General features: G+C 43.1%; 1 protein-coding gene across 10 annotated transcripts in view; it reads left to right on the top strand.

Annotated features, from left to right (window-relative positions):
• LOC310870755 (receptor-type tyrosine-protein phosphatase mu) overlaps positions 1 to 27027 on the top strand; it is a 255299-nt gene that overhangs the window by 86430 nt on the left and 141842 nt on the right. For all 10 annotated transcript variants that reach the window (XM_083782041.1, XM_083782049.1, XM_083782048.1 and 7 more), the window contains exons 5-8: positions 1163 to 1241; positions 3033 to 3148; positions 4490 to 4664; positions 12071 to 12364. In XM_083782041.1, the coding sequence (XP_083638167.1) occupies positions 1163 to 1241; positions 3033 to 3148; positions 4490 to 4664; positions 12071 to 12364 (664 nt within the window). The remainder of the gene's footprint in view (positions 1 to 1162; positions 1242 to 3032; positions 3149 to 4489; positions 4665 to 12070; positions 12365 to 27027) is intronic.

Raw genomic sequence — 27027 nt, 5'->3', positions numbered from 1 at the left:
CTTATAAAGTCGCTGTAAGTGTAGGTTAAGCTTCCGTTCCTAGACCACCCACCATTCCAGTAATTAAACCCCATTGCTCTCGTACATGAGTAATAGAGTACATGTACACGGGTCAGAGCCATATGGTACTCGGACACCGTGCATGTCGTAACATCTATCTTCTGTGACATATGGAGATAATAATGTCAGTGTTAATGCGACATTGTGACCAAACGGCAAATGCTACATTATAACACTACTAAAGGTTGGACTTTTACTGCGTGTGTGTACTGTGTACGCACACGCGCACGGCGGGGTATTCGTCACTGTCGGCCGGGTGGATACCTTGTATTGTATGTCCGCTATTCCCTGACATGGAACAAATAACGTAACCTCTGATACCTCTCCCAATGGATAGTTAATTAATCGTAATTAATCGCAATTAGTCCCGGCCCTAGTATTTAGTCACAAGATTTTGAGCTGAGATCAGATTCTAAAAATGTCTTCTACATCCTGACAGTTTTCTGAAAAAGCTATGTTTCTATGTCAGTCGTTCTTCGATTTTTCAAAAATAGCAGACCTACAAGCTCGAGCTTGTAGATCTGCTATTTTTCAATAGCTAAATTATAACATAATGTTTAAAACACCAAAAGGGGTTCCCGCCCAAAATGGGTTAAGCGACTTCAACCTTGCGTGATCATGTTTTGATCATTTCGGTATGGGCAAGACATTTCACAGCTCATCTACAAGCTCACAATGTGTCGCATCGAGATGTGTTGTACACTTGTATTTTCATGACCTTTGTGCATCATCGCCATATGACAAAGTATAAAATAGGGAATGCGTTTACGGGGAAGAAACATACAAAAAGATGAAATAGGGACATAATAATACAAGGTTTCTGCGTGGCGGCAACGATATGGAAGAAATAATGTCAATGCCACTTTGTGGCGGCGGACACTGGCATGGCTTTACTGAAGGTTGCGTGCGTGCGTGCGTGCGTGCGTGCGTGCGTGCGTGCGTGCGTGTATGTGCATGCATTGTGTGTGTGCACACTCGCCTCTGTACATTTGTTTGCGAGGTGCATGCACGTGCACAGTCTCTCTTGATGCAAGTGCCATTTGGAGACATATATCCATTTATCAGTGCTGTGTTATGAGCCTTTGCCTCCTCTCCTTCTCAGATTGTGTTTGAAGTGGTAACCTCAGGGCAACGCGGCTTGCTGGCCATCAAAGATGTCATCGTCCAGGGCCACCAGTGCAGTAAGTCCTGCTTCCCTCACACAGTAAAGAGCACCATCAAACCATCCTTGTCCTTTTCCTGACATCCCCTCAAATACCAATATACAATACAGTATATAGGTCTTTTCTTTTTTTTTGTTTTACTTCCAAGAGGCTAGTCTCGGGGCCGGTCAGAGGAACGGTGCATTCGATCCCTCCCCGATGATTTATAACAATGGAGTTGACATACTTAAATGTGCTCGGGACGTATTGCTGGAGTGGCTGTGTTAAATCTGTCCTTTGAGAGAGGGGGGGGGTAGTGAAAGCAGGAAATAAACTGGGGATGAAAAACAAATAACACCGCCTCTGGGTTCCCACTGTCTTCTTCTTCTTCCTCTCCCCGAAGAGTGCTCACTGATGTCTCGTTTCTTAGATGTGCGAAAACGGTGCAACTCTTGCAGTACTTGCAGTACAGTACTATACCGTACCACTTCAGAGATGTGTCACAAAGCCAAGGAAAATGTAATTGCTGGTTAGAATCCTGCCACTTTGGCATTAAGGCTTGTACTGTGGGGTACCTCAGCCATGTGAACGCTCGGAGTGGCGAGACATTTTATGGCTCGCTTGATTTCTACAGCGAGAGGTTTCACACTCCACATTCAAAATCAATGGCGCCGGGGCTTTTCATCAATTGATTAACACTTAACTGTACCCTCATAAACTGATATATCCGTCTCTGATTGCTAGGCGCTAATATTCTGGCGACCATCGGAAAAGCAGTGGAATTCCTACAAATGCTGGGTCAATAGGGCGAATTTATACGCCGATAGGCGGCGCATATAAATGTATCTAAGTGAATCGATGAAGACTGGGGACGTGATCAATGTGTAAATGTGTAGAAGTGCCAGTGGATCAATAACCCACTGAGTGGCGGTCGGGTTTGTTCAGGTGATAAGCAGGGTGATCAGAGCAACTCGCCTGTGCAAGACAGACAATTAATTTATATATGACTGTGAGGAATGCCCTCCCCGAGGGTGTGATCATGACCCTGGGAGGTCTCGCTGCTTCCTTCCCTTATATATATATATATATATATTTATATATATTAAAAAAAAGTGGAAAACATGACTGGATGACAAAAATAGATTTAGACAGGTCAAAGCTACTGTATGAAAGACGCTCAGTTCAGAGGCACGATGTGTGAAATATTAACTATATGCGAACGGCTTCTTGATGAAAGTGATACAATTAGCTCTATAGCTAAGTCTTTGGAGATTTTGTTATGCTTTGAATCAAGGTCGCCCTGTTGAATTGCCCTATATTTTTCTCTGCAGAATAGGAGTACTAATCAAAACTGTTCTACATAACTTCCTTTTTTTTCCCAGACCATCCCAATCAGTGAATGCCCGGGTAATGAGCACACTTTAACAGCTTGGTACATTCCTTTTCTTTTGTCGTGCACTGAAAACGGTCGCTCTTTACAACCCAACATGTCACAGCGTGACGCGTTGTGAGCTTGTAGATCTGCTATTTTTTAGAAGACTTTAGAAGAAGGTGGTCTTTAAAGAATCCCATGTCAACTAAAGATAAGGGCACAGAAAATAGACAAGTTCATTTGTGTGCTCATCAATAGAAAATATGAGTTGTCTGGGAGTTCTATTCACGGCATCCTCAGTCTACAGTATACATAGTATAGTTTGATCTCATGTACAGCAAAACCTCCACACCAGTGAGCCACTCATGATCAGAGACACAATGTGGGCTTTTATATATGTACTTGCATGTCCTGGTTTCATGAAGAACATCCATGCTATTTCTTCTGTGTTTTCGCAGTGAACACGCCTCACTTCCTGACAATAAAGGGCGTGGAGGTCAACGCCGGACAGACGGCATCTTTCCACTGCACCGTCAACGGCCGGAAGAGGGACAACTTCAACCTCTGGCTTCAGGTGAAAGCAGCTTATACCCGTCAAAATATGTACCAAAAAAAAAAAAATATATATATATATATATATATATATATATAGGCCTACATTTTATGAGGGTTCGACCGTTGAATATTATAAATGATGGATGCAACCAATACCTCCTGCTGCTGGCCACTCAGCAAGTCTCTGATGATGTTTAATGCAGTAAATAATTCCTTGCACCTTATCCATCATAACTGGTAGTCCAAATATGTCCCCAGTGGGTCGTATGTTTCCAGAAGCCTCCTATGTTCGGACCGCCGCATGCAGTCCACTTAACCACTTAAGCCCTATTTTATACTTCATTGCACACTGGTGTATTTAAAAAATAGCAGATCTATAGTACAAGCTCACATCACATGAAGACATGTTGTGAGTTTGTAGATCTGCATCAGACTATTTTGGACAAATTGCGAAAAGAAAATTGGTACATTTTGGAAAACTATTTTAAAATTGGAATTGAAGATTCTCACCTATTATGACATGGCCAAAATTGGGGCACCAGGTCGAAAGTGGTTTCAGTGCAGTAAATAACGGCTCGCACACTATCCATCATAACCCGTACAGACACATCCCCAGTGGGTCGTACATTTTCCAGAAGCCTCCTGTGTTTCGGACAACCGTTTGTTACCACAGCATGCAGTCTTAACCCATATAGCTCTGTTGGCCACTTGTCTCACTGCGCCCGCTGCTGCTGCTGCTGCAGATCCATAGCAGTGTCGGGGTTGACCTTGTTCCAAAGCGGCGCGGAGGCTGGTGCATCTGGCAGACATAACCCTATCGGCCCCGCTGCTAAGCACACTGCCACGCGTGTGATCAGTGAGCGCTCGGTGCCGGGTAAAGGTCCGCTGCCAGGTACTCCATCATTTTAACAAACACGTCCTCATTAGCAGCAGGGCTGGAAAACAAACATTAAGTGAAGTCCCCCGATGACAGTAATGAAGAAATATTTCTAATGAACAAATGTCCCCCATCTGCCTGCTGTGAGAGGTGACAGCTGGGGAGGGCCCACTGTGTATGGGGTGTGCACGTGCGTACATGTGCGCGCGCCTGCGCATGTGAGATAAATGTATCGACACCATCATCCACCGGTGGGAACGATAGGACACAAACACACACACACAAACAAGCATGCGTGCACCGACGCACACATGTACACACACACACACACACACGCACACACACATGCACGCACACACAAACCCGAGCAAGCAACAACGACGACCCTGCACGGTGGCTGCAACACACACAATGTCAAGTCACTTTGCTAATTAAACCCGTCCATTTTTTTAGGCTCACGTGTTTTGTCTCCGTTCCAAATAGGGCATAGGCGGACGCGAGGCCCCGATGAAAGCCACCAAACCTTGGAACAACCGCCGCTTCATAGGCACTTTCGACGTGGACAACACCACCAAGGGCGACTCGGGCCGCTACCGCTGCATAGTTCACTCAGACAAAGGGGTCGGTGTGTCCAATTATGGAGAGCTAACCATAAAACGTGAGTACTGTGCACTGTGTGCACACACACACACACACGCACACACAATCTCACCCCAACCCCCTGCCGCGAGTTCGGTACACAACCACAAAGGGACAAAACATGTGGCATGGGGCGTTTGGCTTCTTGTCTCATGTCCTCCACGCGCAACAACAAAGTCAGCGAGATAAACAGGAAGTGCTTGTATTTTCCCTGCCCTCAAAGGCGTTACTAAAAATACAGAGTCCTTTTTTTATATATGTTGATTTGTTACCCAGAAGGCTTTAATAGTTTCCCCTGTAAAAGGCTGCCCTTGACCGAACGCGCGATTCCACCCAAAAGAGCACAGAGGCAGGAGACGCCACGGTTTACAGTAACCTCTCTGATATTACACTCTGCAGTCATTTGATATGAATTTATGGAGTCCCGCAAAGCTAAATCCTGCAAGGCCTCACTTTCCTATAGCCCCATAGCCCGGTAATGGCCTTCTATATTTCTTCACCTCAATTTTCTCCCTCTGCGCTCTCAATTGAATTTACTGCCCTGTATCTTTTTTTGTGTCTCCCAGCTTTATGTGATTGATAGGTTTAATCCCGGCTGTCCAGATCGAGGTCTGTCAATCATGCCGGAATGGCCCGGCTCCGGAGTAGAGCGAGAGATAACGTCTCTCTGGCCGTGTGTATCAGTGTGCTTCAGTGGCGTGCTCAAGGAAAATTTACTGACACACTGGAGGCACTCAAAAGCTGCGCGCAGAGCCGCGTCAATGTAAACAATCACCCGCACCTCCTCCTCGTACACGCAAGCCAAAGTTGCGTTACAGTACAAAGTTACAGTACACATCTCTCCTCCGTATCCACAGATACTGTAGTTTTTGCTGATTTCTTCTTTCGATGAGTCACTATACTATGCTGTAGATGTGTGCGCGATACTAGCAGACAAACCGAGTGAAAGTGCCCGGCGTGTGATAAATATTTCCTGTGCATGCGGTAATTCGCCAGATTTCAGGCGTTTATCAGATCTTTGCTCTTGGAAAACCTACTTTGAATTCAGCCGAGATTTCACACTTCAGTGACTACGGCGTAAGCCAACTTGTCAGCACAGGGGGTGGAAAAAAAGAAGGGGCACTTTCACGGTCATAAGTGTCTCACATAAAAACCCGATATCTCATCTTATTGTACCAGTCGTAAAGCAAGTGCTTATCCCCCACCCCACCCCCCTCCCCCTGCAACGTCTTTGAATCGTAAGTCCTACTTAAACGTGTGTTCACCGCGTCTCGTGGACTCGTTTTGGGAGGAGTGACCACAGAGTAATTCTGTGGATTATGAGCATTCTACAGTCACGCTGCCACCCCCTCCGCCCTCCCCCACCTTATTACCATACACTGCCTTTCCTTCAACATGAGGAGAGTGAATGCTTGATTATCCCGGATAATCACTTCTGCCTTTTCATGCCAGGCTTCCATCAGATTTATGCGCCGACGAGGAAGTGCCATGCAAGTACTTGTTCCAGAGCGTCATGCACATTGGAGCTCGCTGTAACCCCCCGAACCACCGCCCACCCCCCCTCCTCCTATCACCTCACTACCCCACCCCTACCCCATGTTGTGGCTCTGCTCAGCAGGTGCTGAAAGGCTTTGATAGTCGCTCCCCTGGCCGCGTCCAAGCTTCAGCCTGGCCAGAATCAAACCCTCCCCCCCACTCCCACCCCACTATAGCAGGTTCCAAGCGATTCAAGGCGGCTCACGCCAGCCAGGCGAAGCTGGTGGGCCGCGAAGCTGCGGTGAGCCACGAAGCTGCGGTGAGCCGAGAGGCTGGCGAGGCATTGGCCGTGTCACTGCTAATGAGAAAAAAAGGCCTGCACCGGAAATCAAAGTCTCATCACCCCCCCACACACACCCGCGCACCGGCCGTCCCTCATACAGTAATCTGCAGACGATCAATTCCTCACACGCGGCAAGCCCAATTAAGAGAGTAGATGACATAATGAGGACCTTTCGCGTCTTAACAAGAGACACTCGGAAGATGTTGCATGGGAGAGCAAGAGAGGGCTTTGCTAACAGCCTGATTAACATCGGAGCACAGTGGCAGCTCTTTTGTTTTGAGGTGGGCTGCGTGCGTGCATGCGTGTGTGTGCGTGCGTGCATGCGTGTGCGTGCGTGTATGTTAACCACTTACACCGTCTATACTTAGTAAAACGGACCTGAGTTGGCGCGAGTTTACTTTTTTTCCCTCTACACCAAAACTCTCGTGTTCCCTTCAAGAATAGGTGATGCTGTAGTTCTATGAGTCTATGTACATACTATACATGCGGATGAGAGAGGCTTATATTTTAGTTTGCCCTGGTTTTCTTTTTGTATTTACAGTACTGTGGTCATGCATGTCACATGTGTGCATGCATGTGTGGTTTGTGTGTCTGCTTGTAGTTTACACTACACTTGTATTGGCATAGGCATGTATCTGTCAATAATATACTATTTTTGTCATAAAAAGGTATATTTTGTCATAATAATGGAATGGGTTTGTGTGTGTGTGTGTGTGTGTGTGTGTTTGTGTTTGTACGTACACTGTATATACTGTATACAGTATACTGTATATATAGTACTGTATATTGGTGTGTGTGTGTGTTTGCATGTGTGCGTGCATGCCTACAGTATGTACATATGGTTTCATCCAGGCAGGCAGGGACTGTGATTAGAGTAGAACACAGCTGTCGCCAGGCCGTCTATGGTCAACATCGCCACAACAGTTGTTCGCTGACGAGTGGCCGTCACTCTCAGCTGTGCTCTGTTACCCATCATAGCCAATATGTATGTGCAGTGCACCCACCGCCACTAAAGCCTATGCTGTAGTTTGATAGTGTTTTATGCTCAACATAACTCATTTTCCAGCTAATAGCAACATCTAACAACATGTCACATGTTTAGCGGTTGCTATCAGTTTCTTTCTGGCTTTGTTTCGGCAATGAAACCCATCATGCGGTGTGGACTATAATTGAAGTGTAATACTGCCTTACTGCCTTGTGTGGTATTAACCAGAGACACTTTAATGTCTGAAAGTGTGTTCCTGCACTTGTGCGTGGCTATTTCCACTGCTTCTTCTCGCCACGGACATCGAACGGAGGATAACCGTGCCTTGCGCAGAGCAGTTTATTCATCAGCGTAAGACGCTAACCCCTCACGGTTACGCGGAAACGCTCATTGCCATAATAACACATCGGGCTCCTTCAGCCGCTCATTGTTACACAAATGGACCTTGCGAGTGAAATGTGGCACAGGCTGGTTTTGAATGGCGCCAGTCAACCGTGTATTATAATACATGAAATATCGTGTATGTTCTGGAAACAGGGACTCACTACTAGATGCCTGTGAGGTCTTCCTTTGTTACCTGGGTGCTTTTCATTTTCCTCCTGCTGCCGAACACAGTGCTTCTTAAACCATTAAGATGTGAGGCCATGTCTACTCTAACTGTTATCACACACACACACACACACACACACACACACAACAAAAACGTCTGTTACTATATCAGCGGTGCTCAAACGTTTTCATGTCAAGAAGCCCCAAAATGATAGGGTATGTATTTGGCCACCGACCCCCATCTCAAAATATTTTGTTCCAGGGACACCCAAAGGCAAAGATTTGAGTTAAAAACGTTCGAATAGCAAACCAATGTTCTAAAATGACACAGATGCTTTCTCGATTTTAATGGGTTAAAGTGGGCTCCAGGGACCCCCAGAGATCCAAAAATTAAAAACATTGACAATTGACAATACTTTGGAATTAGGAATTGTGAAAACAAACACAAATCTAATGGGGGTCAGTCACTCCCTGGCACACAATATTTTCCAATGGGGGTCCGTGGCCCAATTTTGGGGTTCAAATCCAGTCCAGGTTATTCACCCTCACTTTCCTGTTTCTCTCGTAGAGTGGCGATGCCTTACCTCTTAAATCTCAACCACAGCTTGAGTCTTCATTAAATTATTCACAGATTGTAACAGAATGACACAGCGTGTCGAGCTGTCCATGGAGCTCTCGCTATTTAACGCAGAGGACGTCTGGTGTTCGCTCACTGTTGCCACAGCTTTACAGTACATGAGTCACGGCACACGGTGTGGTACAGTCGTACAGACGTGTTAATTTAACTGTGAAAGTGCACAACTCTCAAATTAACACTCCTGAACTTGCTGTGCAGCTGATGGCCCTTTGGGCCTGTGTGTCACAGCCGGTGTCATCAGAGACTGAGAGCGCCATGGCCAATTTGTCTACAAAGTTCAGTACCAATTCTTCCTTTTCTGATGGACGCTATTAGAATGGAGCGGGTTCTATTCTATCTCACCTTGTTAAATCCCTTTATAAGACATATATCCACAGTTGAGTCTTCCGGGTGAACAATAAAGAGAGAATGGGGGGGGGGTTTACAATTGAAAGAAAGGAGCTTCGAAATGAGCCCCCAGGGAGACACTCAGTATTTGGATCGCCTCATTCTCCCATCTGGCAACCTACTGGTTAACTTCTGGCCAGCTTGTTAGACTGGGAGAAGATGTGCCGGATTAGCTGGTTCGCCATAAGAAGTCTTGTCATAGTAATTTCAATTTCCTTTTTTAAATTCATAATATTGGATTTTTACATTAGTTGCGCACTGGTGTTGCGCAACCGAACATAGCCGCTGTATAAGCTCACAGTGCATCGTATGACTCGTATCGTGTTAGTATGTTGTGAGCTTGTAGATTGCCTATTGTCGTTGCACGACACCGCAAGCAACAAGTTATATCAAGCCCTTAACAGTCATAAGCTTTGTTCCAACGCTATGCCTGCCTATTACTTTTATTTAAAAAAAACATTTCTTACATTTGATTTTGATATAAATATTTGTTATTTATTTAATATACAGTATTGTAAATATAAAAATATATATATCACATGGACCACCAGCAATTGTGCCATGGACATGGACCACTCGGACAGTGGTCCGTGGGTTTTAGAAACGGTGCTGTTTGACAGCAATGCCACTGGCTGGGATCGGAGGGGAGTTTAGGGACCTTTGCCAGGGGTGTGGTGGGGTAACCATCTGCCCACCACTCTGTAGGACACCTCAACTCGTTCCCAATACACCCTGGAGAGCCCTCTCTCCCTCTCCCACTCTCCATGACAACTCCACCAGAAGCAGCCAGGCGACTAATGGTATTATTCTGTTACATGCGTGCTCTCATTAGAGCCACTCTCCGCGGCCTGTGGGACCTGGCTCTATTGTAATATGTGACAAGGGAAGATTCCTAAGCAGGGCCTCATGGCTGCAGGGACATACTTCTCCGCTGACAATAGCTGGTGTTAGGTTGCACTAGGAGACAGCGCTTGCAGCATAAAACATATGATCTCATTTTTGACACAATAGCGCAGGGATGGGCAAAAAGTTGATTGTGGTGCAGGAGAAAAATCTCCAGTCGCCACAAAAGGGAGAGAGGATTTTCACAAAGGAATATGAAAAACTGAGACTGAAGCATATATTTGAAGTCAACTCATATAAAGTAGTATGTTGTAAGATGTTGGTTTTTCTTTCTTCCAGAAGTCTTGGGGACTTCAGTCACCATTTAAGACAGAGATAATAAACGTACATTCAGAAAACCTAGTAGCTCAGGGATCACAGCATGTATAAACAACTGCTGAAGTTTCTTGCAAAGTAAAAACAAATATCTTTGTATACAAAAAAATAGCCAACATGTAGTAAATTAATGGATCTAAATGTATTTCTTCAGAAAATTGCTTTTTATTTGATATTTCGTCTGATGACGAGATTCTCAGAAGATTTGAATATTTCTGAAATATTATTGCAGGGGTGGATTGAAACTGCATTTGGGCATGGCATTCCGCAGGTTTGAATTAGTTATCTGTGACATTTTAAGAGATCTAATTAAAATAAAGTACATATGGTTTAGGCGAGAATGTGCAAATGTTGTCACAAGGGAAAGGTCACTTGACACCAATGAGTTCTGTATTATTACTTTTGTCTGAAGGACTTGGGAGATAAAAGTGAGATTTTACATACACCTGCTCTTGTGGATGATGGAGAAAATCAGTTAAATGCCTTGATTTATAAATATGTATAATTAACGGGACCCGTATTAGGCGAATGTAGAAGCCGATAATATAATAACTGAAGTTCCTGATACAGGGGTCTACATATGCACTACACTGGGCCACAAAGTGTGGAGTATAACCTATTATAGGTATTTTCACAGTAGGCATGGTGCTCAGACATGTATTTATTTTCATTCCAAATTATAGCAACCTTCTATATTCCCAAGATAGGTTGTTTATTTAACATTACGCATCTGCTAGTACATGCCCACCATCAGACAAGACACCAAAACAACACATAAAGCAACAGGTCTCACAAATAAATCTCTTACTAATGCCTGTCAAAGTACCCTGCACAACAACCTGATACAGAATATGATGTCTTCGGCACCACTATGCTACAATAGCGCCGAGTAGACATGAACCTCTTACAAACAAACCCCCCTTTGTGTGACTGGCTTAATGACAGGAAAGACAAGGCAGAGAGAGGGGTTCATACATGTGTACGCAACACAGGCCTGGAGCTGTCTTTCAGCCTGTGAGGTTGTGGTTAAGTACAGAATGTACTGTACAGTAACAGACAGTCGGTTCCTGACTGCATATGGGATGGCTACATTTAAATGGGCCATGCGTCCATTGCTCAGTAAGTTGTCTATCACTGGAGCCCAGGGATTTCTAACTGTAATAGTCTTTTACAATTCAATGGAAAAGTAGACAAGACAAACTAGAGTAGTTGTCAATTATCAGAGGCTGCCATACAGTAGCTGTCCTCTGATTGAAATCAATATACGTGCAGGCCAGTATATTTCCCAAGGTCCAGCTGTTTTCATTTATGCTTCTGTTGAAAGCTGCCGTCGCCTTCAAAACCACCGCTGATTGCATGACTCAGGCAGTTTAGTGCTGCTGATGAGCCTCCAAAGTGCTGGGACTATTGATTAGCATGAATTTCTTCTGAAACTGTCTTTTCTTTTGGAAAACACAAGCCGTTGTTCGTGAACATGCAGGCATGCTACTTTCAGGTTATTTGTTTACCAGTGAAAATTGGCCTTGAGTATTTTATTTGCTCAATACAACCGTTTATTCACAAAGATCTCACGTAACGTTGGAGAGGTTTTAACCCTTTTTACCATAGCAAACTCTTCTTCACATGTCTTTTACTGGAAAATATTGTGTTCAGAAGGTTTGTCAAATGTGCAGATACCCTATGCACTTATACTGTATGTTGGTTTGTTTACTGTTGAATGAGAAAACAATGTTACACATTAAACTAATCATCTGGGGACCCCCCGAAATTATTTGGGGGTTTGGGAACCACTGTTCTAACCCAGCACTATACTTTTGAATGCCTCTCCAGAGCCACCGGTCCCAATCGCCCCGCCCCAGCTGATGGCGGTCGGCGCCACCTACCTGTGGATTCAGCTCAACGCCAACTCCATCAACGGCGACGGCCCCATCATCGACAGAGAGGTGGAGTACCGCACCGTGTCGGGCACCATGTACGACCTGCAGCCCGTCGACAAGACCACACACAAGATCGGCCACCTGGACCCCGACACTGAGTACGAGATCAGCGTTTTGCTCACCAGACCCTTGGAGGGAGGCACGGGAGCGCCCGGACCACCGCTGAGGGCCAGGACCAGATGTGCCGGTGAGTCTGAAGACAGATGCATTTATTATGTTACTCAGACCTCATGGGATTTCATAGGATTCTAGTTCTGGCACTTTTACAAAGGCAAAGAATGCTTACTGTTTGAAAACTTTTTTATCTCCCTTTCCATCACAACAGTAGGTTAGTAAGGCTACAGATGGCATGTCGTTTAAGGCTAAACTCTAATCAGGTGACCCGTGATCTTTATAAGTAGTGGTTTGTTGTTGTCGCCACAGTGGGAACAGAGACACCACACAGTATGCTGTACGGAGGCCACATTAGGGATATTATCATTTCCCAGTCCCTGCAGTAGGAACAAAGAACTTCCAATGTGCAATTCATTAATTATTAAAATCTATGTGGAACCAGTGACCTTTGATTACCAGGTGACTTCTGTAGTAAGTTTTTTAACTTACTATCACTTACTATAGGAACATATAAGCTATTTTCCAGCATAAACCAGGCATTAGAAACCTTATGTTGACTCGTGTTAAATCCCTTGTTAGTTTAACATGCTATGCGTGTGACACCGTTAACTGATATGATCTATAGTTTTGTTATAGTGCTGAAATGGGCATTGCTACATGGTTAACTCTCTAACTGCATGCTTATTAAACCTTTCAAAGGCCCAGCACCTCTGTAATTCTCCAGCAACACAGATTGATGTCATGTGTAAAGCAAAGCGGCACCTTGTGTTCGAGACACTCATATTGTTTCTTTACCTTTGCCATTATAGGCACTCCTTATATGTGTATAAACACTTTGTGAACTCCTAATGATACAAATTGCCCTTTTCACTACATTAACCATCTAAATTCCCATGCCGTGCTGCCAACTCGGAGAACAATACAAACGTAGCCTCAGCATTTTCACAGCACCTAATTTGGTGTCCTGAGAAGTGCTGATGGAAATGGGAATTTCCATGGGGGAGGGAGGAGGGGGTGCAAACCCCCCTCTGCCTTTTTTGTGTGAAGGTCGTGGGTTCGTTCATTTTTAGTCAGGGCTGATAGGGATGGATGGATACTACCTGCTCAGCCTTCAGAGCAGCGGCCGGTGCCTGCGGGGGTCCTGCCCCCCTCCCGGCCAACACGCCACCCCACTACCGCCTCCACAGTCAGGGAGATTGATGGTCGCAGCTCCTGAAGTGTGTTTGAGGAAGCAGCTCTTGATCTTGTCCGGCTCTCTCAGGCCGGTCGTTCCCGGTGACAGGCCACGGGCCTCAGCAGAGACCCTAATTGAACGGTTAAGGCTCACGGGGCACCGTGATACATCACTGTTCGTGTGGACAGGCCCATAGATTCCTGCACTTGCCGTACAAATGCTCTAATGAAAACGCGTGGGACAGGATGATACGGCATACACCTCATGTGTATCTCTCACATCGGTCGTCGTCATTAGTCTCTTCTTGGTCACTTTGCTGATCAGAGAACAGTGCATGTATTTCTAATGACATAATGCTCTTTATATTTGCTACTTCATTCATTTGGATGCCGTTTAAAGCTAATGGGTGGTCTTGAATGGTTTATCTTTCCCACAACACCATTTCAGTGCTTTCATTCCATTGTGAGCATAAAAAAGATGTTATTTCATCTCAGGCGCTATGATTGCTTTTGTTGTTATCCGTGGTTCTCGGGAGGTTGCGGAATGACTTGGAAAACATTTTGTTTACACGTGAAATTTACAACTTGCTACCACATTTTTATTGTTGTTTGCCTTTCCTTCTGTCCAGTATTACTAGCTTAATAATTAGTGTGGTTGCCTGAAGGCAACCATACTATTGTTTTTGTGACCTTTTATTATTATTATTAGTGTGGTTGCCTGAAGGCAACCATACTATTGTTTTTGTGACCTTTTATTATTATTATTAGTGTGGTTGCCTGAAGGCAACCATACTATTGTTTTTGTGACCTTTTATTATTATTATTAGTGTGGTTGCCTGAAGGCAACCATACTATTGTTTTTGTGACCTTTTATTATTCTTCTTTTTATTATAGATAAACTTTATTTTGCCGCATTATACCTCCCACAGTTTTTGTCGCACGCACTCGAGCCATATGTCAAAACGACGGGCTACATCGGGAATCGTGTGCGTGTATTGGGATAAGACATTTGTTGGATAGTTTAATTGATATAAATTAATTAGTGCATTAAATTTCCCCATAGACATGAATGGGAAAATGCAAAAACTCACTTTCAAGTATTCTTTCCTCTGAGACCGTAAGGGCTATACTTACAAGACTTGGAGGAGAGATTCATAATAATTACTAAAATTAATTACCTTAGAAGTATATCGGTCGGCCTCATGGTGGCGCTATAACAGCCAACTTTACATTTTTGGGTATAACTCTTGAACCGTAGGTCGTAAAATCAAAATATTTTTTTCCCTAGATTCCTTGGGTCATGACGCATCTCCCCATATAGGCCACGCCCATTTCCGTCTAGAACGAATTTGCCGCAAATTAGCATTTTCTTCAAAACACACTTTTTGCTCCTCCTCCTACAGATTTTGTCCAAATCTCACAGAAATCGGTACACATGATCTCGGGACCTATCCGATGAAAACAGCACAGTCAGAATTTCGATATTCCATATCGTTCGTCCGTAATCAGCTTCCAAAGTTAGTGGGAGGGGCCTATTTTACAAAAAAATGCACAAATCACGAGCGGAAAGTCCAATCCTCCCCAAATTTGAATCACATGTTTAGGATGGCCTAATCAACACAGAGCCAAAAGCAATTCCATTTCAATCCATAGGGGGCGCTACAATTGCAAAAACAATTACCCGTTTGTTGCAAAAACACGATTTTGGGGGGGAAATCCCCTTTGAATGACTTACGCATGATCACAAAGGGTGACTTGACATTGTAATTGGCTGGCAAAATTACTGGGAGGGGCCTATACCCCGTTGTTGCAAAAACATGATTTTGGGGGGGAAATCCTCTTTGAATGACTTATGCATGATCACAAAGGATGACTTGACATTGTAATTGGCTGGTATAATTACTGGGAGGGGCCTATATCAGCCAACCTATCCGATTAAAACAGCACAGTCAGAATTTAGATCTTCTGTATCGTTCGGTCGTAATTGTCTTCCCAAGTTAGTGGGAGGGGCCTATTTTACAAAAAACACCACAATTCACGCACGGAATGTCCGATCCATCCCAAATCTGAATCACATGTCGAGGGTGGATTCATCAACGCAGAGACAAAAGCGATTCCATTTTCGACGGGGGCGATGTGGGCAACCACACTTTGCAATTTCCCAGAATTGCCTCTTTCTAGTTAGTGTGGTTGCCTGAAGGCAACCATACTATTGTTTTTGTGACCTTTTATTATTCTTTATGTTCTTATTATAGATAAACTTTATTTTGTCCCGTTATACCTCCCACAGTTTTTGTCGCACGCACTCGAGCCATATGTCAAAACGACGGGCTACATCGGGAATCGTGTGCGTGTATTGGGATAAGACATTTGTTGGATAGTTTAATTGATATGAATTAATTAGTGCATTAAATTTCCCCATAGACATGAATGGGGAAATGCAAAAACTCACTTTCAAATATTTTTTCCTCTGAGACCGTAAGGGCTATACTTACAAGAATTGGAGGAGAGATTCATAATAATTACTAAAATTAATTACCTTAGAACTATATCGGTCGGCCTCATGGTGGCGCTATAACAGCCAACTTTACATTTTTGGGTATAACTCTTGAACCGTAGGTCGTAAAATCAAAATGTTTTTTTCCATGGATTCCTTGGGTCATGACGCATCTTCGCATATAGGCCACGCCCATTTCCGTCTAGAACGAATTTGCAGCAAATTAGCATTTTCTTCAAAACACACTTTTTGCTCCTCCTCCTACAGATTTTGTCCAAATCTCACAGAAATCGGTACACATGATCTCGGGATCTATCCGATGAAAACAGCACAGTCAGAATTTCGATATTCCATATCGTTCGTCCGTAATCAGCTTCCAAAGTTAGTGGGAGGGGCCTATTTTACAAAAAAATGCACAAATCACGAACGGAAAGTCCAATCCTCCCCAAATTTGAATCACATGTTTAGGATGGACTAATCAACACAGAGCCAAAAGCAATTCCATTTCCATCCATAGGGGGCGCTACAATTGCAAAAACAATTACCCGTTTGTTGCAAAAACACGATTTGGGGGGGGAAATCCCCTTTGAATGACTTACGCATGATCACAAAGGGTGACTTGACATTGTAATTGGCTGGCAAAATTACTGGGAGGGGCCTATACCCCTTTGTTGCAAAAACATGATTTTGGGGGGGAAATCCTCTTTGAATGACTTATGCATGATCACAAAGGATGACTTGACATTGTAATTGGCTGGTATAATTACTGGGAGGGGCCTATATCAGCCAACCTATCCGATTTCAACAGCACAGTCAGAATTTAGATCTTCTGTATCGTTCGGTCGTAATCGTCTTCCCAAGTTAGTGGGAGGGGCCTATTTTACAAAAAACGCCACAATTCACGCACGGAATGTCCGATCCATCCCAAATTTGAATCACATGTCGAGGGTGGTTTCATCAACGCAGAGACGAAAGCGATTCCATTTTCGTCGGGTGCGATGTGGGCAACCACACTTTGCAATTTCCCAGAATTGCCTCTTTCTAGTTCTTTTTATTATAGATAAACTTTATTTTGCCGCATTATACCTCCCACAGTTTTTGTCGCATGCACTCGAGCCATATGTCAAAACGACGGGCTAAATCGGGAATCGTGTGCGTGTATTGGGATAAGACATTTGTTGGATAGTTTAATTGATATGAATTAATTAGTGCATTAAATTTCCCCATAGACATGAATGGGAAAATGCAAAAACTCACTTTCAAGTATTTTTTCCTCTGAGACCGTAAGGGCTATACTTACAAGACTTGGAGGAGAGATTCATAATAATTACTAAAATTAATTACCTTAGAAGTATAACGTTCTGCCTCATGGTGGCGCTATAACAGCCAACTTTACCTTTTGGGGTATAACTCTTGAACCGTAGGTCGTAAGATCAAAAATATTTTTTCCCTGGATTCCTTGGGTCATGACGCATCTCCCCATATAGGCCCCGCCCATTTGCGTCTAGATAGATTTCCCGCCATTTTGAATTTTCTTCAAAACACACTTTTTGCTCCTCCTCCTACAGATTTTGTCCAAATCTCACAGAAATCGGTACACATGATCTCGGGACCTATCCGATGAAAACAGCACAGTCAGAAATTCCATATTCCATATCAGTCGTCCGTAATCAGCTTCCAAAGTTAGTGGGAGGGGCCTATTTTACAAAAGATTGCACAAATCACGAACGGAAAGTCCAATCCTCCCCAAATTTGAATCACATGTTGATGATGGCCTAATCAACACAGAGCCAAAAGCAATTCCATTTCCATCCATAGGGGGCGCTACAATTGCAAAAACAATTACCCGTTTGTTGCAAAAACACGATTTTGGGGGGGAAATCCCCTTTGAATGACTTACGCATGATCACAAAGGGTGACTTGACATTGTAATTGGCTGGCAAAATTACTGGGAGGGGCCTATACCCGTTTGTTGCAAAAACATGATTTTGGGGGGGGGAAATCCTCTTTGAATGACTTATGCATGATCACAAAGGATGACTTGACATTGTAATTGGCTGGTATAATTACTGGGAGGGGCCTATATCAGCCAACCTATCCGATTAAAACAGCACAGTCAGAATTTAGATCTTCTGTATCGTTCGGTCGTAATCGTCTTCCCAAGTTAGTGGGAGGGGCACAATTCACGCACGGAATGTCCGATCCATCCCAAATCTGAATCACATGTCGAGGGTGGATTCATCAACGCAGAGCCAAAAGCGATTCCATTTTCGACGGGTGCGATGTGGGCAACCACACTTTGCAATTTCCCAGAATTGCCTCTTTCTAGTTAGTGTGGTTGCCCTGAGGGCAACCATACTATTGCTTTAGTGACCTTTTATTATTGTTGTTTTTATTATAGATAAACTTTATTTTGTCGCATTATACCTCCCACAGTTTTTGTCGCACGCACTCGAGCCATATGTCAAAACGACGGGCTACATCGGGAATCGTGTGCGTGTATTGGGATAAGACATTTGTTGGATAGTTTAATTGATATGAATTAATTAGTGCATTAAATTTCCCCATAGACATGAATGGGAAAATGCAAAAACTCACTTTCAAGTATTTTTTCCTCTGAGACCGTAAGGGCTATACTTACAAGACTTGGAGGAGAGATTCATAATAATTACTAAAATTAATTACCTTAGAAGTATATCGGTCGGCCTCATGGTGGCGCTATAACAGCCAACTTTACATTTTTGGGTATAACTCTTGAACCGTAGGTCGTAAAATCAAAATGTTTTTTTCCCTGGATTCCTTGGGTCATGACGCATCTCCCCATATAGGCCACGCCCATTTCCGTCTAGAACGAATTTGCAGCAAATTAGCATTTTCTTCAAAACACACTTTTTGCTCCTCCTCCTACAGATTTTGTCCAAATCTCACAGAAATCGGTACACATGATCTCGGGATCTATCCGATGAAAACAGCACAGTCAGAATTTCGATATTCCATATCGTTCGTCCGTAATCAGCTTCCAAAGTTAGTGGGAGGGGCCTATTTTACAAAAAAATGCACAAATCACGAACGGAAAGTCCAATCCTCCCCAAATTTGAATCACATGTTTAGGATGGCCTAATCAACACAGAGCCAAAAGCAATTCCATTTCCATCCATAGGGGGCGCTACAATTGCAAAAACAATTACCTGTTTGTTGCAAAAACACGATTTTGGGGGGGAAATCCCCTTTGAATGACTTACGCATGATCACAAAGGGTGACTTGACATTGTAATTGGCTGGCAAAATTACTGGGAGGGGCCTATACCCCTTTGTTGCAAAAACATGATTTTGGGGGAGAAATCCTCTTTGAATGACTTATGCATGATCACAAAGGATGACTTGACATTGTAATTGGCTGGTATAATTACTGGGAGGGGCCTATATCAGCCAACCTATCCGATTTCAACAGCACAGTCAGAATTTAGATCTTCTGTATCGTTCGGTCGTAATCGTCTTCCCAAGTTAGTGGGAGGGGCCTATTTTACAAAAAACGCCACAATTCACGCACGGAATGTCCGATCCATCCCAAATTTGAATCACATGTCGAGGGTGGTTTCATCAACGCAGAGACAAAAGCGATTCCATTTTCGACGGGTGCAATGTGGGCAACCACACTTTGCAATTTCCCAGAATTGCCTCTTTCTAGTTAGTGTGGTTGCCTGAAGGCAACCATACTATTGTTTTTGTGACCTTTTATTATTATTATTAGTGTGGTTGCCTGAAGGCAACCATACTATTGTTTTTGTGACCTTTTATTATTATTTTTCTTTTTATTATAGATAAACTTTATTTTGCCGCATTATACCTCCCACAGTTTTTGTCGCACGCACTCGAGCCATATGTCAAAACGACGGGCTACATCGGGAATCGTGTGCGTGTATTGGGATAAGACATTTGTTGGATAGTTTAATTGATATGAATTAATTAGTGCATTAAATTTCCCCATAGACATGAATGGGGAAATGCAAAAACTCACTTTCAAATATTTTTTCCTCTGAGACCGTAAGGGCTATACTTACAAGAATTGGAGGAGAGATTCATAATAATTACTAAAATTAATGACCTTAGAACTATATCGGTCGGCCTCATGGTGGCGCTATAACAGCCAATTTTACATTTTTGGGTATAACTCTTGAACCGTAGGTCGTAAAATCAAAATGTTTTTTTCCATGGATTCCTTGGGTCATGACGCATCTTCCCATATAGGCCACGCCCATTTCCGTCTAGAACGAATTTGCAGCAAATTAGCATTTTCTTCAAAACACACTTTTTGCTCCTCCTCCTACAGATTTTGTCCAAATCTCACAGAAATCGGTACACATGATCTCGGGACCTATCCGATGAAAACAGCACAGTCAGAAATTCCATATTCCATATCATTCATCCGTAATCAGCTTCCAAAGTTAGTGGGAGGGGCCTATTTTACAAAAGATTGCACAAATCACGAACGGAAAGTCCAATCCTCCCCAAATTTGAATCACATGTTTAGGATGGCCTAATCAACACAGAGCCAAAAGCAATTCCATTTCCATCCATAGGGGGCGCTACAATTGCAAAAACAATTACCCGTTTGTAGCAAAAACACGATTTTGGGGGGGAAATCCCCTTTGAATGACTTACGCATGATCACAAAGGGTGACTTGACATTGTAATTGGCTGGCAAAATTACTGGGAGGGGCCTATACCCCTTTGTTGCAAAAACATGATTTTGGGGGGGAAATCCTCTTTGAATGACTTATGCATGATCACAAAGTATGACTTGACATTGTAATTGGCTGGTATAATTACTGGGAGGGGCCTATATCAGCCAACCTATCCGATTTCAACAGCACAGTCAGAATTTAGATCTTCTGTATCGTTCGGTCGTAATCGTCTTCCCAAGTTAGTGGGAGGGGCCTATTTTACAAAAAACGCCACAATTCACGCACGGAATGTCCGATCCATCCCAAATTTGAATCACATGTCGAGGGTGGTTTCATCAACACAGAGACAAAAGCGATTCCATTTTCGACGGGTGCGATGTGGGCAACCACACTTTGCAATTTCCCAGAATTGCCTCTTTCTAGTTAGTGTGGTTGCCTGAAGGCAACCATACTATTGTTTTAGTGACCTTTTATTCTTTTCATTATAGATAAACTTATTTTGCCGCATTATACCTCCCACAGTTTTTGTCGCACGCACTCGAGCCATATGTCAAAACGACGGGCTACATCGGGAATCGTGTGCGTGTATTTTGCTAAGACATTTGTTGAATAGTTTAATTGATATGAATTAATTAGTGCATTAAATTTCCCCATAGACATGAATGGGAAAATGCAAAAACTCACTTTCAAGTATTTTTTCCTCTGAGACCGTAAGGGCTATACATACAAGACTTGGAGGAGAGATTCATAATAATTACTAAAATTAATTACCTTAGAAGTATATCGGTCGGCCTCATGGTGGCGCTATAACAGCCAACTTTACCTTTTGGGGTATAACTCTTGAACCGTAGCTCGTAAAATAAAAAATATTTTTTCCTTGGATTCCTTGGGTCATGACACATCTCCCCATATAGGCCACGCCCATTTGCGTCTAGATAGATTTCCCGCCATTTTGAATTTTGTTCAAAACACACTTTTTGCTACTCCTCCTACAGATTTTGACCAAATCTCACAAAAATCGGTACACATGATCTCGGGACCTATCCCATTAAAACAGCACAGACAGAATTTAGATCTTCTGTATCGTTCGGCCGTAAACGTCTTCCAAAGTTAGTGGGAGGGGCCTATTTTACAAAAAACGCCACAATTCACGCACGGAATGTCCGATCCATCCCAAATTTGAATCACAGGTCGAGGGTGGTTTCATCAACGCAGAGACAAAAGCAATTCCATTTTCGACGGGTGCGATGTGGGCAACCACACTTTGCAATTTCCCAGAATTGCCTCTTTCTAGTTAGTGTGGTTGCCTGAAGGCAACCATACTATTGTTTTAGTGACCTTTTATTCTTTTCATTATAGATAAACTTATTTTGCCGCGTTATACCTCCCACAGTTTTTGTCGCACGCACTCGAGCCATATGTCAAAACGACGGGCTACATCGGGAATCGTGTGCGTGTATTTCGCTAAGACATTTGTTGAATAGTTTAATTGATATGAATTAATTAGTGCATTAAATTTCCCCATAGACATGAATGGGAAAATGCAAAAACTCACTTTCAAGTATTTTTTCCTCTGAGACCGTAAGGGCTATACTTACAAGACTTGGAGGAGAGATTCATAATAATTACTAAAATTAATTACCTTAGAACTATATCGGTCGGCCTCATGGTGGCGCTATAACAGCCAACTTTACATTTTTGGGTATAACTCTTGAACTGTAGGTCATAAAATCTAAATGTTTTTTTCCATGGATTCCTTGGGTCATGACGCATCTTCCCATATAGGCCACGCCCATTTCCGTCTAGAACGAATTTGCAGCAAATTAGCATTTTCTTCAAAACACACTTATTGCTCCTCCTCCTACAGATTTTGTCCAAATCTCACAGAAATCGGTACACATGATCTCGGGATCTATCCGATGAAAACAGCACAGTCAGAATTTCGATATTCCATATCGTTCGTCCGTAATCAGCTTCCAAAGTTAGTGGGAGGGGCCTATTTTACAAAAAAATGCACAAATCACGAACGGAAAGTCCAATCCTCCCCAAATTTGAATCACATGTTTAGGATGGCCTAATCAACACAGAGCCAAAAGCAATTCCATTTCCATCCATAGGGGGCGCTACAATTGCAAAAACAATTACCCGTTTGTTGCAAAAACACGATTTTGGGGGGGAAATCCCCTTTGAATGACTTACGCATGATCACAAAGGGTGACTTGACATTGTAATTGGCTGGCAAAATTACTGGGAGGGGCCTATACCCCTTTGTTGCAAAAACATGATTTTGGGGGGGAAATCCTCTTTGAATGACTTATGCATGATCACAAAGGATGACTTGACATTGTAATTGGCTGGTATAATTACTGGGAGGGGCCTATATCAGCCAACCTATCCGATTTCAACAGCACAGTCAGAATTTAGATCTTCTGTATCGTTCGGTCGTAATCGTCTTCCCAAGTTAGTGGGAGGGGCCTATTTTACAAAAAACGCCACAATTCACGCACGGAATGTCCGATCCATCCCAAATTTGAATCACATGTCGAGGGTGGTTTCATCAACGCAGAGACAAAAGCGATTCCATTTTCGACGGGTGCGATGTGGGCAACCACACTTTGCAATTTCCCAGAATTGCCTCTTTCTAGTTAGTGTGGTTGCCTGAAGGCAACCATACTATTGTTTTAGTGACCTTTTATTCTTTTCATTATAGATAAACTTTTTTTGCCGCATTATACCTCCCACAGTTTTTGTCGCACGCACTCGAGCCATATGTCAAAACGACGGGCTACATCGGGAATCGTGTGCGTGTATTGGGATAAGACATTTGTTGGATAGTTTAATTGATATGAATTAATTAGTGCATTAAATTTCCCCATAGACATGAATGGGAAAATGCAAAAACTCACTTTCAAGTATTTTTTCCTCTGAGACCGTAAGGGCTATACTTACAAGACTTGGAGGAGACATTCATAATAATTACTAAAATTAATTACCTTAGAAGTATATCGGTCGGCCTCATGGTGGCGCTATAACAGCCAACTTTACATTTTTGGGTATAACTCTTGAACCGTAGGTCGTAAAATCAAAATGTTTTTTTCCCTGGATTCCTTGGGTCATGACGCATCTCCCCATATAGGCCACGCCCATTTCCGTCTAGAACGAATTTGCAGCAAATTAGCATTTTCTTCAAAACACACTTTTTGCTCCTCCTCCTACAGATTTTGTCCAAATCTCACAGAAATCGGTACACATGATCTCGGGACCTATCCGATGAAAACAGCACAGTCAGAATTTCGATTTTCCATATCGTTCGTCCGTAATCAGCTTCCAAAGTTAGTGGGAGGGGCCTATTTTACAAAAAATTGCACAAATCACGAACGGAAAGTCCAATCCTCCCCAAATTTGAATCACATGTTTAGGATGGCCTAATCAACACAGAGCCAAAAGCAATTCCATTTCCATCCATAGGGGGCGCTACAATTGCAAAAACAATTACCCGTTTGTTGCAAAAACACTATTTTGGGGGGGAAATCCCCTTTGAATGACTTACGCATGATCACAAAGGGTGACTTGACATTGTAATTGGCTGGCAAAATTACTGGGAGGGGCCTATACCCCTTTGTTGCAAAAACATGATTTTGGGGGGGAAATCCTCTTTGAATGACTTATGCATGATCACAAAGGATGACTTGACATTGTAATTGGCTGGTATAATTACTGGGAGGGGCCTATATCAGCCAACCTATCCGATTTCAACAGCACAGTCAGAATTTAGATCTTCTGTATCGTTCGGTCGTAATCGTCTTCCCAAGTTAGTGGGAGGGGCCTATTTTACAAAAAACGCCACAATTCACGCACGGAATGTCCGATCCATCCCAAATTTAAATCACATGTCGAGGGTGGTTTCATCAACGCAGAGACGAAAGCGATTCCATTTTCGACGGGTGCGATGTGGGCAACCACACTTTGCAATTTCCCAGAATTGCCTCTTTCTAGTTAGTGTGGTTGCCTGAAGGCAACCATACTATTGCTTTAGTGACCTTTTATTATTATTGTTCTTTTTATTATAGATAAACTTTATTTTGCCGCATTATACCTCCCACAGTTTTTGTCGCACGCACTCGAGCCATATGTCAAAACGATGGGCTACATCGGGAATCGTGTGCGTGTATTGGGATAAGACATTTGTTGGATAGTCTAATTGATATGAATTAATTAGTGCATTAAATTCCCCCATAGACATGAATGGGAAAATGCAAAAACTCACTTTCAAGTATTTTTTCCTCTGAGACCGTAAGGGCTATACTTACAAGAGTTGGAGGAGAGATTCATAATAATTACTAAAATTAATTACCTTAGAAGTATAACGTTCTGCCTCATGGTGGCGCTATAACAGCCAACTTTACCTTTTGGGGTATAACTCTTGAACCGTAGGTCGTAAAATCAAAAATATTTATTCCCTGGATTCCTTGGGTCATGACGCATCTCCCCATATAGGCCCCGCCCATTTGCGTCTAGATAGATTTCCCGCCATTTTGAATTTTCTTCAAAACACACTTTTTGCTCCTCCTCCTACAGATTTTGTCCAAATCTCACAGAAATCGGTACACATGATCTCGGGACCTATCCGATGAAAACAGCACAGTCAGAAATTCCATATTCCATATCATTCGTCCGTAATCAGCTTCCAAAGTTAGTGGGAGGGGCCTATTTTACAAAAGATTGCACAAATCACGAACGGAAAGTCCAATCCTCCCCAAATTTGAATCACATGTTGATGATGGCCTAATCAACACAGAGCCAAAAGCAATTCCATTTCCATCCATAGGGGGCGCTACAATTGCAAAAACAATTACCCGTTTGTTGCAAAAACACGATTTTGGGGGGGAAATCCCCTTTGAATGACTTACGCATGATCACAAAGGGTGACTTGACATTGTAATTGGCTGGCAAAATTACTGGGAGGGGCCTATACCCGTTTGTTGCAAAAACATGATTTTGGGGGGGGGAAATCCTCTTTGAATGACTTATGCATGATCACAAAGGATGACTTGACATTGTAATTGGCTGGTATAATTACTGGGAGGGGCCTATATCAGCCAACCTATCCGATTAAAACAGCGATCTTCTGTATAGTTCGGTCGTAATCGTCTTCCCAAGTTAGTGGGAGGGGCCTATTTTACAAAAAACGCCACAATTCACGCACGGAATGTCCGATCCATCCCAAATTTGAATCACATGTCGAGGGTGGTTTCATCAACGCAGAGACAAAAGCGATTCCATTTTCGACGGGTGCGATGTGGGCAACCACACTTTGCAATTTCCCAGAATTGCCTCTTTCTAGTTCTTTTTATTATAGATAAACTTTATTTTGCCGCATTATACCTCCCACAGTTTTTGTCGCACGCACTTGAGCCATATGTCAAAACGACGGGCTACATCGGGAATCGTGTGCGTGTATTGGGATAAGACATTTGTTGGATAGTTTAATTGATATAAATTAATTAGTGCATTAAATTTCCCCATAGACATGAATGGGAAAATGCAAAAACTCACTTTCAAGTATTCTTTCCTCTGAGACCGTAAGGGCTATACTTACAAGACTTGGAGGAGAGATTCATAATAATTACTAAAATTAATTACCTTAGAAGTATATCGGTCGGCCTCATGGTGGCGCTATAACAGCCAACTTTACATTTTTGGGTATAACTCTTGAACCGTAGGTCGTAAAATCAAAATATCTTTTTCCCTGGATTCCTTGGGTCATGACGCATCTCCCCATATAGGCCACGCCCATTTCCGTCTAGAACGAATTTGCAGCAAATTAGCCTTTTCTTCAAAACACACTTTTTGCTCCTCCTCCTACAGATTTTGTCCAAATCTCACAGAAATCGGTACACATGATCTCGGGACCTATCCGATGAAAACAGCACAGTCAGAATTTCGATATTCCATATCGTTCGTCCGTAATCAGCTTCCAAAGTTAGTGGGAGGGGCCTATTTTACAAAAAAATGCACAAATCACGAGCGGAAAGTCCAATCCTCCCCAAATTTGAATCACATGTTTAGGATGGCCTAATCAACACAGAGCCAAAAGCAATTCCATTTCAATCCATAGGGGGCGCTACAATTGCAAAAACAATGACCCGTTTGTTGCAAAAACACGATTTTGGGGGGGAAATCCCCTTTGAATGACTTACGCATGATCACAAAGGGTGACTTGACATTGTAATTGGCTGGCAAAATTACTGGGAGGGGCCTATACCCCTTTGTTGGAAAAACATGATTTTGGGGGGGAAATCCTCTTTGAATGACTTATGCATGATCACAAAGGATGACTTGACATTGTAATTGGCTGGTATAATTACTGGGAGGGGCCTA

The sequence above is a fragment of the Protomyctophum parallelum genome (genome assembly GCF_964188405.1).
Source record: "Protomyctophum parallelum genome assembly, chromosome: 14".
In the NCBI taxonomy this organism is placed as follows: domain Eukaryota; kingdom Metazoa; phylum Chordata; class Actinopteri; order Myctophiformes; family Myctophidae; genus Protomyctophum; species Protomyctophum parallelum.
The sequence above is the reverse complement of the archived record's forward strand: the minus strand, read 5'-3'. Positions and strand labels throughout refer to the sequence as shown.